This window comes from Macaca thibetana, chromosome 15 (assembly GCF_024542745.1).
Source record: "Macaca thibetana thibetana isolate TM-01 chromosome 15, ASM2454274v1, whole genome shotgun sequence".
In the NCBI taxonomy this organism is placed as follows: domain Eukaryota; kingdom Metazoa; phylum Chordata; class Mammalia; order Primates; family Cercopithecidae; genus Macaca; species Macaca thibetana.
In genome coordinates, this window is record NC_065592.1 from 22,602,984 (window position 1) to 22,615,707 (window position 12,724).

General features: G+C 39.8%; 1 protein-coding gene across 4 annotated transcripts in view; it reads left to right on the top strand.

Moving 5' to 3' along the window:
• ASTN2 (astrotactin 2) overlaps positions 1 to 12,724 on the top strand; it is a 988,433-nt gene that overhangs the window by 208,888 nt on the left and 766,821 nt on the right. For all 4 annotated transcript variants that reach the window (XM_050759610.1, XM_050759611.1, XM_050759612.1 and 1 more), the window contains exon 3: positions 2,447 to 2,831. In XM_050759610.1, the coding sequence (XP_050615567.1) occupies positions 2,447 to 2,831 (385 nt within the window). The remainder of the gene's footprint in view (positions 1 to 2,446; positions 2,832 to 12,724) is intronic.

The window sequence follows — 12,724 nt, forward strand, 5'->3', positions numbered from 1 at the left end:
TAATACTTTCTTTTTCCCTTTTCGTGCGCCCTCACCATCTTTCCTCCTTCTCCCCTTCCCTCTCTTTAGTCAATGAGAATATCTGTTCAGTAACCAAGGGCTGTGCAATGGAGAGCTGGGGTCCAGTCACAGCTCCACCACTTCCTGGCCCTTTTAATCCAACTGGACCTGGAATTAAATCCTGACTGTGTGACTTCAAGCTAGTTTCTTACTTCTCTGAATCACCTTTTCCTCATCTATACAGCAGAAACTAATTTCTATCACATAGTCTTGTCCTGAAGATTAAATAAAATAACATTCAGTAAAGGTGTGAAGGAGAGGGTCAGCCCTTGTGTTTATCAAGGATTAGTGTTGCCCCCGTCATTTTCTCTCTTCACTCTCCCTCTCTATCACCTCTCTCCTCTTCACTCGTCCTCATGCCCTCCCTCTCCTTTTCTTATTTCTGAAACACAAAAAAATCCCAGACAAATCATATCATGTCACACAGAATTTTGTGACACAGAGCAATCACCATCATATGTTCTATAGAGGAAAAAAGATTCATTGTTGCTTTTTAAGGTGATATATACAGAATTACCTCTGGTATACACATGCGGTTACACGTATATTTAATAGATTCTACACACACAAATACACATATAAATACACGTACTTATAGCTTTGTTTCATTTGTGCATTTGTTTTTATGTTATGACATCCAGAGAAACTTTCTTGGAGAAACCAAAGTAGCTCACTGCTGAACTCAAGGCAGGGCTTCGGCCCCTGTTCCAGAGCTATCAGCCACACCTGCATACCTGGTCACCAACTCTTAGTCCTCTTATCCACCCAGTCCCCCCACCTCTGTGGAGGTGCTGAATTTCAGCATAGTGAGCTGAGGGTCTTGCAAATAGAACATGCCAGTTTTCTAATATCAAATATAGTCAGCAGGATGGCTGAGTCATTTCAGCAAACAGTGTTCTTCTTGGCCTAAACAGGTGTGTTTAACAGCAGCCACCTTTGCCCCCAAGATAACGTATTCACAGCTAACATCTGTCATCTTTGTTAGATGCTGTACAGATAGTTGTCAGAATTTGTCCTTGCCTTCAGTGAGATCATAGCCAAGGAGAAGCCATCAACCACACAGGTGGAATTGAAAGAATATAGGCTCTAGAGTTAAAAAGCAAAAACAAACAAAATAAACACACAAAAAGTAAGGCTCACATATTACTCGGCCACTTACTGTCTCAGTTTCTGGGTCTGTTGATTTTTTGAAGCCTCTCTCTTACCCTGTATACAACAAGGGTGATTCCTCCTGAATCCAGGGGTTACACAGCAGGCATTCAACAAAGTGTCTTCCAATCTCCCAAACATGAAGCAGAGTATAAAGTGAAGAAAAGCAAGAGAAGTGATGAGGGCCTACCCATCAGAAGAGAGGTTTCAGGCACAGAACAATTGAGGGGAGGTCTGGAGAATGCAAACCTTCCACTTCAAGCTCACGACAGGTTGTTATGGGGATTACAGATGTGTTTTGAAAATACCTCTGCCCTGAAGGATCTTACAGACCAGGGTATTTCATGAATCATATGAGTCATGTAAGAGATGTGCATTAACACATTAACTTATTTGAAATTAATGTATGATAATGCAGACACAAACATTTAGGAGTTGGGTGTATCAAAGAAAAAAATGTGTATATATATATGTGTGTGTGTGTGTATATATATATATATGTATTTTTTTTTCAGTTGACCTTGAAATTCTGATTAAAGGAGTCCTAGAAAGGTGCATTTTCATTCACTCATTTACCAAATATTTGTTAAGGACCTACTTTGTGCCAGTTCCCTTATTGAAATTCAGAAATTTAAAGACTAGTGTTTCTGAAAAATGAAGAAAATACAGGTTATGCAGAAATTATGTTTGATTTAATAATGCTATCTTATATTTGCAGCAAGGCGTAACGAAGTCTACTACTGTCTCTTGAGCCTTCAGTTAACTCATTCTACAGATGAGGAAGCAAGGCTGGGGAGCATAGGCAATTGTCCTTGGGTTGTTCAACTGGTGGGAGGTGAAGTCTGGATTCAGACATTCACCTGTGTGAAGCCTCAGCACTGACCCTTCCTGACACTGAGCCATCTGTATTGCCCTGACATGACCATTATCCATTTGATTTGCTTCCTATGGCAAGCTTGTGAAGAAGGAAGAGCAGGGATTCGTACTCATCCTTTATACCTATGGAAAGCAAGGCTCAGAGAAGTCAAGAAGTTGGCCCAGGGTCACACAGTTTGTTGGTGAAAAAGTCAGGTTTGAAACAGTGTCTCTCTAGCTTAAGAACTATAGCTGATGGTTCCTGAGGCTCTATGAGCCAAACCCAGGGATCCTGGCAGAGTGTGGTGGACAGGAAAATCCCCTGTGGCCCTCCAATCCAAAGAACAGTGGCCCATTTGTGTGTCCTTCCTTCCTGCTCCAGGGTGGCCTCATCGCGCTGCTGCTGCTGCTGCTGGTGTTCACCGTGGCGCTCTACGCCCAGCGACGTTGGCAGAAGCGTCGCCGCATCCCCCAGAAGAGCGCAAGCACAGAAGCCACTCATGAGATCCACTACATCCCATCTGTGCTACTGGGTCCCCAGGCGCGGGAGAGCTTCCGTTCCTCCCGGCTGCAAACCCACAATTCCGTCATCGGCGTGCCCATCCGGGAGACTCCCATCCTGGATGACTATGACTGTGAGGAGGACGAGGAGCCACCTAGGCGGGCCAACCATGTCTCCCGCGAGGACGAATTTGGCAGCCAGGTGACCCACACTCTGGACAGTCTGGGACGTCCAGGGGAAGAGAAGGTGGACTTTGAGAAGAAAGGTGAGTCCTCCATGTCACAGCCCATTTTCCAGGGGGCATTTTGAAAAGATGGGAAGAGGTGCAGAAGCTGGGCGGTTGGGGACTACAGGCAGTATTTTCTGGGATAAGCCACTTTGGATTTATGACTTTGGATTTCTGTTGGGTTATCAAGTTTGTCTTCTCTGATTCTTCTGTAGTGATGGGAGAATAAAAGAGTGTAAGTACTCCCAGAATTGGAGTTGTGAGGAGCCTCAGAGGGTATGCAGTCCAACATCTTTCCAGTGTCTCTTGATTACCTCCTTTGACAGCTTTCTCACTACTCGGGAAATAGGCCATCTCATTTCCACACCATTACTATTAGAGGGTTTCTTCTTATACCAACTTGAAATCTGTATTCATGGTCCTCCATGTCCAAAAGGAAAGTGATCTGATATTCTTTTTCAAGGCAGCTGTTGGGAAATTTGACACAAAAATAAAAGAGCCTGTACATTTTAACCAACCTAAACACCCCAGTTTCTTTAAATAGTCTCATATGAAGCATTTTTCAGACATTTCACCTTCCTGGTCACTGCCGTCTAGATAGAACTTTTTCACATCCTGGGCCAGAACACCCAAACTGACACTCTTCTTCATCAAGGTGGGAATGATCCAGGGCTGAGAAAAATGAGATTTTTCCTCCTTCTTGCCAACTGTTATGCTTCTGTTGATGCAGCTCGAGATCCCATTTGTTTGTTACAGTTATTGCTGGTTCATATTAGACTTCTTTTATGTTTTTTTATATTGACAAATAATGCTCGTGTGTATTTATGGAATATGTAGTGATATTTTGATCCATATAATATATGGTGATCAGATCAGGATAATTAGTATATCAATCATCTTAAACATTGATCATTTCTTTGTGTTGGGAATGTTCAATATGTTCCTAGTTATTTCAAACTATGTATTACATTAACAAGCATAGTCATCTTTAAGTGGTACAGGACACTAGAAATTATTACACCTCTCTAGCTGTAATTTTATTTCCTTTAATAAATTTCTCCCTATTCCTCTCTCCCTCCTACCTTTTCCAGCTTCTAATATCCTCTGTATCCTACTGGTAACCTCTAGCATTCTTTTACTTCTATGAGATCAATAATTTTCAGCTTCCACATATGAGTAAGAACATGTGGCATTTAACTTTCTGTTCCTGTCTTATTTTGCTTAATATAATGTTCTCCAGTTCCATCCAGGTTGCCATGAATGAAAGGATTTCATTCTTATTTATGGCTGAATTGTATTTCATTGTGTATGTATACCACATTTTCTTTATCTAGTCATCTGTTGTTGGACACCTAGGTTGATTCCATATCTTGACCCTTGTGGATAATCCTGCAGTAAGCATGCAGTTGCAGATATCTCTTCAATAAGCTGATTTCCTTTAATTTGGATAAATACCAAGTCATGGGATTAGTCGATATATGGTATTTCTTTTTGTAGGTTTTATAGGAACTTTCAAACGGTTCTATGTAGTGACTGTACTAGTTTACATTCCCATGAATAGTGTATAAGAGTTTTCTTTTCTCTGCATTCTCACCAGCATTCGTTATTTTTGACTTTTTTATAGTAGCCATTCTAACTGAGATGAGATTATACCTCATTGTGTTTTTTGATTTGCATGTACCTGATATTTACTAATGAGGTGCATGTTTTCATATATTTGTTGGTCACTTGTATGTCTTTTGAGAAATTTCTGTTCAGAATCATTTGTTTGTTTGTTTATTTATTTATTTATTTATTTATTTTTGAGACGGAGTCTCGCTCTATCGCCCAGGCTGGAGTACAGTGGCCGGATCTCAGCTCACTGCAAGCTCCACCTCCCGGGTTTACGCCATTCTCCTGCCTGAGCCTCCCGAGTAGCTGGGACTACAGGCGCCTGCCACCTCGCCCAGCTAGTTTTTTGTATTTTTTAGTAGAGACAGGGTTTCACCGTGTTAGCCAGGATGGTCTCAATCTCCTGACCTCGTGATCCACCTGTCTCGGCCTCCCAAAGTGCTGGGATTACAGGCTTGAGCCACCGCGCCTGGCGTTGTCCATTTTTAAAGTAGATTGGAGGGTTTTTGTTTTTGTTTTTGTTTTTTTGCTATTGGAATGTTTGAGTCTCTTGTATATTCTGGATATTAATTCCCTATTGGATGAGTATTTTATGAGTATTTTCTCCCATTCTGTAGGTTGTCTTTTCACTCTGTTTCCTTTGCTGTGCAAAAACTTTTTAGTTTGATATACAATTTTGTCTACTTTTGCTTTTGTGCCTGTGCTTTTAAGGTCTTATTTACAAAATCTTTTTTCAGAACAATGTCTTGAAGTGTTTCCCCTACATTTTCTTCTAGTATGTTTATCATTTCAGGTCTTACATTTAGGTCTTTGATTCATTGTAAATTAATTTTTTATTGGATGAAAGTAGGGGTCTAGTTTCATTCTTTCGCATACGCACATTCAGTTTTCTCAGCAGTATTTACTGGAGAGACTGCTGTTTCCCTACTAAGTGTTCTTGGCACCTTTGCAAAAAGTCAGTAGACTGTAAATAAATTTCTGGGTTCTCTATTTGGTTTCATTCATCTATGTGTCTGTTTTTATGCCAGTACCATACTGCTTTAGTTACTACAGCTTTGTAGTATATTTTGAGGTCTGGAAGTGCGATGCTTCCAATTTTTTTTTTCTCAAGATTGCTTTGGCTATTTGGGGTATTCTGTGGTTCCATACAATTTTTTTTTTTTCTGTGAAGAATATCATTGGTATTTTGATAGGAATTGCATTGAACCTGGAGATTTCTTTGGGTTGTATTTTCATTTTAACAATATTAATTCTTCTGACACATGAGCATGGGAGGGCTTTTCATTTTTTTGCATCCTCTTCAATTTATTTCATCAATGTTTCATGCTTTTTCTTGTAGAGATGTTTTACCTCTCTGGTTACATTGATTTCTACGTATTGTATTGTTTTATAGCTCTTGTAGATGGGATTTCCTTCTTGGTTTCTTTTTCAGCTAGTTTGTTTATGTATAGAAGTGCTTCTAATTTTTATATGTTGATTTTGCATCCTACAACTTTACTGAGTTACTTTATCAGTTAGTTATTAGTCTGTTCTCACACTGCTGTAAAGAACTGAGACTGGGTAATGTATAAAGACAAGAGGTTTAATTGACTTACAATTCCACAGCTATACAGGAGGCATGGTTGGGGAGGCCTCAGGAAACTTACAATCATGGCAAAAGAGTGACAGGGAAGCAAGAACCTTCTTCACATGGCCGAGCAGGAGAGAGAGCAATGGGAGAAGTGCTAAACACTTTTAAACAAACAGATCTCATGAGAACTCACTCACTATCCCAATAACAGCAAAGGAGAAATCTACCCCCAAGACCCAATCACCTCCCACCACCAGTCTCCTCCCCCAACATTGGGGATTATAATTCAAGATGAGGTTTGGGTGAAGACACAGAGCCAAACCATATCACATTTCTAAGACGTTTTGGTAGACTCTTTAGGTTTTTCTGGGAATAAGATAAGAGAATTTGACTTTCTCCTTTCCAATTTGGATGTTTGTCATTTCTTTCTGTTGCCTAACTGCTCTGGCTAGGAATTCTAGTATTGTGTTTTACAGGAATGATTAGAGTGGACATGTTTGTCTTGTTTGGTAAGATGTTAGCTGTGGATTTGTCATATATGACCTTTATTGTGTTAAGGTACTTTCCTTCTGTAACTAATTTATTAAGAGTTTTTATCACAAGGAGATATTTAACATTTCAAAAGCTTATTGTTGTTTTTTGCTTTGAGATGATCATATGGTTTTTGTCCATCATTCTATTGATTGTCCTTCATTTTATCGACGTGAAATATGTTTATTGATTTGCATATGTTAAACTATCCTTGTATGCCTGGGATAAACACCACTTGATCATGGTATATTATCTTTTTGACATGTTGGATTCAGTTTGCTAGTACTTTATTGAGGATTTTTGCATACACTTTCATCAGGGATATTGGCCTGTAGTTTTCTTTTTGTGTGTGTGTCCTTGTTTGATTTTGGTATCAGGGTGATGCATGTCTTGTAGAGTGGATTAGAAAGAATTCCCTCTGCTTCAACGTTTTGAAATAGTTGCGGGAGAATTGTTATTAATTCTTCTTTATACATTCAGTAGAATTCAGTGGTGAAGCCATCTGGTCCTGTACTTTTCTTTGTTGGAAGGCTTTTTATTATTGACTCAGTCTCATTACTTGTTTTGCTCTGTTAAGGTTTTCCATTTCTTCGTGGTTCAATTTTGTTGAGTTGTGTGTGTCCAGAAATTTATCCATTTTTTCTGTTCTCAAATTTATTGGCCTATAGCTGTTCATAATAGCCTTTGACTTTGTATTGTATCATTTTGTATTTCTGTGATATCCATTGTGATGTCTCCCTTTTCATTTCTGATTTTATTTACATGAATGTTCTCTCTTTTTATCTTAGTTTGTCTAGCTATTAGTTTGTCAATTTTATCTTTTTAGAAACAACTTTGTGTTTTATTGATCTTTTGTTCCTGTTAGTCTTTTTGCTTATTTTTGCTCTGATCTATTTCTTTCCTTCTACTAATTTGGGGTTTGGTTTCTTCTTGCTTTCCTATATCCTTGAGGTACATTAGTAGGTTACTGATTTGAAATCTTTCTAGTTTTTTGATATAGGCATTTATTACTATAAATTTTCATCTTAATATTGCTCTTGCTGTGTTCCATGGATTTTGGTATGCTGTGTTTCTGTTTTCATTTGTTTCAAGGAATTTTCAAATTTTATTCTTAATTTCTTCCTTCACTCATTGGTCAATCAGGAATATCTTATTTAATCTCCTTTTATTCGTATAGTTATGAATAGTCCTGTTGTTATTGATATCTAGTTTTATTCCACTGTGAACAGATAAGATATTTGATACAATTTCAGTGTTTTAAAATTTTCTGAGATTTGTTTTGTGTTCTTAACATATGGCTAATCCTGGAGAATATCCCCTGTGCTGATGAGAAGAATCTGCCCTTTGCAGCTGCTGGGTGAAATATTCTGTAATTGTCTATCACATCTGTTTGGTCTATAGTGAAGTTTAAATATGATCTTTCTTTGATGACTTTGTGTCTAAACGATCTGTCTAATATTGAGAATAAAATGTTGAAGTCCCCAATTATTATTTTATTGGAGTCTATCTCTCCCTTTAGATCTAGTAATATTTACTTTATGTATCAGGATGCTCTGGTGCTTACTGTAAATATGTTTACAATTGTTATATTCTCTTGCTGTATTGATCTCTTTATTATCATATAATGTCCTTCATTGTCTCTTTTTACAGCACTGAATTGAAATCTGTTTAGTCTGATATAATTCCAGCTACTTGTTCTCACTTTTGGCTTACATTTGCATTGAGTATATTTTTCCATTCCTTCAGTTTCATTCTATGTTTATCTTTACAGGAAAAGTGAATTTCTTAATGGGCAGTATATAGTTTTGTCTTATTTTTCATCTATTTGTCCTGTTTATATATTTTTAATGGGGAATTTAGTTCATTTACAGTAATTGTTATTGTTGATAGGTGGGAACTAATCAGTGTTTCACTGATTGTTTTCTGGTTGTTTTTGTATATTCTTTGTTTCTTACTTCATCTCTTATTATTTTTGCAGTTGGGTGGTTTTCTGTAGTAATAAGGTTTGATTCCTTTCTCTTTTAAAAAATATATTGCTTCTACCAGTGAGTTTTATAGTTTTGCATGTTTTCATGATCATAGTTGTTATCTTTTCACTCCCAGTTGTAAGACTTCACTGAGCATTTCTTGTAAAGCCAGCCTAGTGCTGATGAATTCCATTAGTTTTCACATGTCTGTAACAGATTTTATTTTTCTTCATTTATGAAGGATAACTTTGCTAGGTACAGTATTCCTGACTGACAGTTATTTCCTTGCAGTGCTTGGAATATATCATCTCATTCTCTCCTGGCTGAGAAATCCACTGTTACTCTAATGAGAATTCCCTTATATGTGACCTGACTTTTTTCTCTTGCTGATTTTGTTTATTTATTTTTTTGTCATGGACTTTCAACAATTTGACTGTAAGATGCCTTGAAGAAGATCTGTTTGGGTTTAACCTATTTGGTTTCCTGGACCTTGATATCCATCTCTCTCCCAAGACCTTGGAATTTTTTTGCTATTATTTCATTAAATATTATTTCATTAAATATATTTTCATCACCTTTTCCCTTCACTTTTTCTTCTGAAACACCGCTAATATGAATATTTTTCACTTACTCATGTCCCATGAGGCTTTCTTTTTTCTTTGTATTATTTATTCTTTCTTTTATTTTTGACTGCTTGTGTTATTTCAAAATATCTGTCTTCAAGTTTAGATTTTTTCTTCTGCTTGCCCTAGTCTGTTGTTGACGCTCTTGATTCATATGTTTACTTTCTTCATTGAATTATTTAGCTCTTTGTTCCTGTTTGATTCTTTTTTATGGTATCTATCTCTTTGTTGAATGTATCATGTAAATCATGAATCATTTTCTTGATATGGTTAAATTGGCTATCTTTCTTCTCATATCTCACTGAGTTTATTTGAAATTATTATTTAATTTTTTTGGCATTTCATATATTTTATTATGATCAGGGTCTCCTACTAGAAAATTATTGTTTTCCTTTTACAGTGACATGTTTCCTTGATTTTTTGTGTTTGATGTGTCCCTATGTTGATTTCTAAGCATGTGGTAGAAAAGTTATTACTTCTAATTTTATTGAGTAGGTTTCATAGGGAAAGATTTATTTTTATAACTTGGTCTTGAGGTGTCAGTTTGGTGAGGTGTGTTGTCCTGGATTTTAGTTAGATGCAATACTATAGTTTCTATGTAGTTAAAGTTGGCTACAATTTTACATTAGTGACATTTGTAAGTTACTCAGTGGCCTAGGCTGAGAGAGTTTGTGTTGATGGTGGTGCAGCTTTGCCAGGACTGGGCTCACTGGGCTGTTTCTCAGATCAGGGGGATGTTCATGCACACAGTGGGTCAACCAGCTTGGGGTCTGGTTCTCTGATATTGGGGCCTTGGGGCTTTTCCTCTGGCCAGGGGCAAGGACATATGTTTACTCAGCTGGCTTGGGGGTGTGCCTGCCAAGAGCTGCTCAAAGGGATGTTTCTGAGGCTCAGAATGTGGGAGCATAGCTTTACAGCTGGCCTGGGGATATTTCTACCGGGGGCAGCCCACAGGGATGTTTCTTAGGCCCGGCACATGGGCATAAGTTTTCTCAGTTGGTCTGGGTGTGTATCTGCCAGGAGCTGCCTTTGAAACTGTTTCTTAGGCCTGCTATGTGGGTGTATGTCTGCTTGGCTGGCCTGAAAATGTGTCTGAGGGGGACAACCCACAGGGCCATTTCTCTAGGTTGAGACATGGGCATGCAGTGGCTTGACCAGCCTGGGTGGCATGGCTACCATGGGTGGGTACAGGGCTGTTTCTCAGGCCTATGACATAACTGCACAGTTGTTTGGCTGGTTTGGGGTGTTTCTGTGGGTGGTGGCCCACAGGACTCTTTTTGGACCTGGGACACGGCCATATAGCTGCCTGTCTAACCTATGGGCATGTCTGCCCAAGGGGCTGTTTCTCAGGTCTGGGATATAAGTACAAGGCTGCTTGGCTGGCTCAGGTGTGTGCCCACCAGGAGCAGCCTGCAGGGCTGTTTCAGGCCTGGTGTGTAGGTGCCCAGCTGCTTGGCTAGCCTAGGGAATGTCCATAAGGGAGTGGTTCATGGGGCTATTCAGGTTCAGGACATGGGCTCTTGGCTGCTTGGCTGTTCTGGTGGTATGCCCACCACGGGTGTCCTGTGGGACAGTTTCTCAGGCTGCCTAACAGAACTGTTAGGCAGGCCAGGGGTATATCAGGATTGGGCGGGGGCACTCTGGAGCTATTTCTCAGGTCCTGCACATGGGCATGCAGCCATTCTGCTGGCCTGGAGTTATATCAGCTGCTTGGAGGCTCAGAAGCTTCTCCCACTTGAGGGTGGGTGAGCAGTGGTTTGGCTGGCTCAAGGCAGGATAGCTGTGGGTGGGACTGTTATACTGTTTCTCTGGCTGGAAGTAGGGTAGTGGGGGTTGGTTTCTCTGCTCTGTAGGACAAGAGTCACAGCCAGTTTTAGGCCCAAGCTCTGTAAAGCTGGGCTTGTGACATTCAGCCACCCCTGTGGGCTTGGGTTAATGAAGATGGAGCCCCATTGCTGGAGAGGTGCCATGGCTATTGGCCCGCAAAGCACGGCACACTCCTGAGGTGCGTACTGTGCTGCAGCAGCTTGGCTTAGATGGTGGGTGGAAGTGAGAAGTACACATGCTGTGCTTCTAATCCAGGACAGTGCAGCTGTATAAATTCTTGGTGGCTCTTTAAACTTGGCTCAGGGCTTGTGAGGCCTGGAATTCTCCTGTAGTAAGGACTGTAGGTGTTTGTGGTAGCAATGGGGGTGGATAGAGATCTTCTGCTTATCATTTCCCCACAGTGAGAAGTTTCTCCTGACTCTAGGCAAATCTCATCCAGTCCAGGGAGGTGGTGCTTCAGAGCCTGGGTGCCTCCACATTGCCCTCCTGGACTTCCTATCACCACAGATGCTTCTCCATTCTCCTGCTGCATTTCAGTGTTCTGCCTTCGACAACACTCCAGTCAAAACCTAGCTGTTTATTCACTGCCTTGGTCCTTTCTTGTTGGAATATAAATGCCAGGTGTCTCTAATCATCCATCTTGCTGACATTACTCCCCTCATGTTGGACTTTTTGATGACCAATACCTCTTGCTCCTTTTCACATATGTTGTTGCAAAGACCCATTTCCTTTGTTTTGTTTGGGGACAATTGATTATTTGGACATAAGCATAAGATGTGTTTACATTTGCCTTTATTGTCTATGGTTGCAGTTTGCTTACAGATGGAATTTAGCTATTTTCCTTTAGATAAATGCAGCAAAGCACAGTTCTTCTGTATCTCTTCATTCCTTGTGAGACTGATGATGATAATGGGTGAGAGCTTTGGGCTGGAGATCCTGGTTCAGACACTGACCACTACTTTTGAGAGCCTAGAGGAACCCTCATTTTTTAGTTTGGCCCCTTCCCTGGAGCTCTGGGTTCTGCATTCTTCTTTTCTACTCCTAAGATTCTCCTCTGAAGCCCATCTTTCCTTGATGCTCAGTGGACAAACAGAAAAAGTTGGGGGACTTTTTAAAAAGGAGTTTTTTTCCAATACTAGAAACTCAGGGAGAAAGTAGAGTGATACAGTAGATGAGAGTATAGATTTTGAAGTCATCTGGACCCGGGTTCAAATCTTGCCTCATTTACTTATAGTGTGATCTTGGAAAAATGGGAATGTAACCCTCTTGGGCTCAGTTTCCTTCTTGAAGGGTTAATGAGATGATTAAATATAAAAATAAAATATGTGTAAAATACCTACCCCATGACTTGGCAAGTGGTAAGTGTTGAACTCCAAGATAGGTATGTGTAGACCTCAGTCCTTCAGTTTTAGCTGGGCTTTTGAGATTCTCTCAAATCCAGCTGTAATATTTATCTCCAGCTTTCCTTCAAGTTCTAGCCACAATGATATGCTCACTGCTCTGGAATGCTTTGAATATTCCCCTTGTCCACCATAGTCTCTTCTGTGTTTGAACTGCTGGTTTATTGTCACTATTCCCATTTGTTTGCCTTCTCAAATGTTATTTATCATTTTCATGTGATTTCCCATCTTGCAATAAGGACAGTCTGCATTTATTTTATTTCTCTATATCCTGCAATGCCCAGCACAGTGCCTCCCACATAGACAGTGCTCAGTGAAGGTCAGACAATAAATATGGCCTTGAAAGCATAAGGATGTTCATTTGGAAGTAATACCAGCAGGCCAAAACATCATGCTTCCTTTG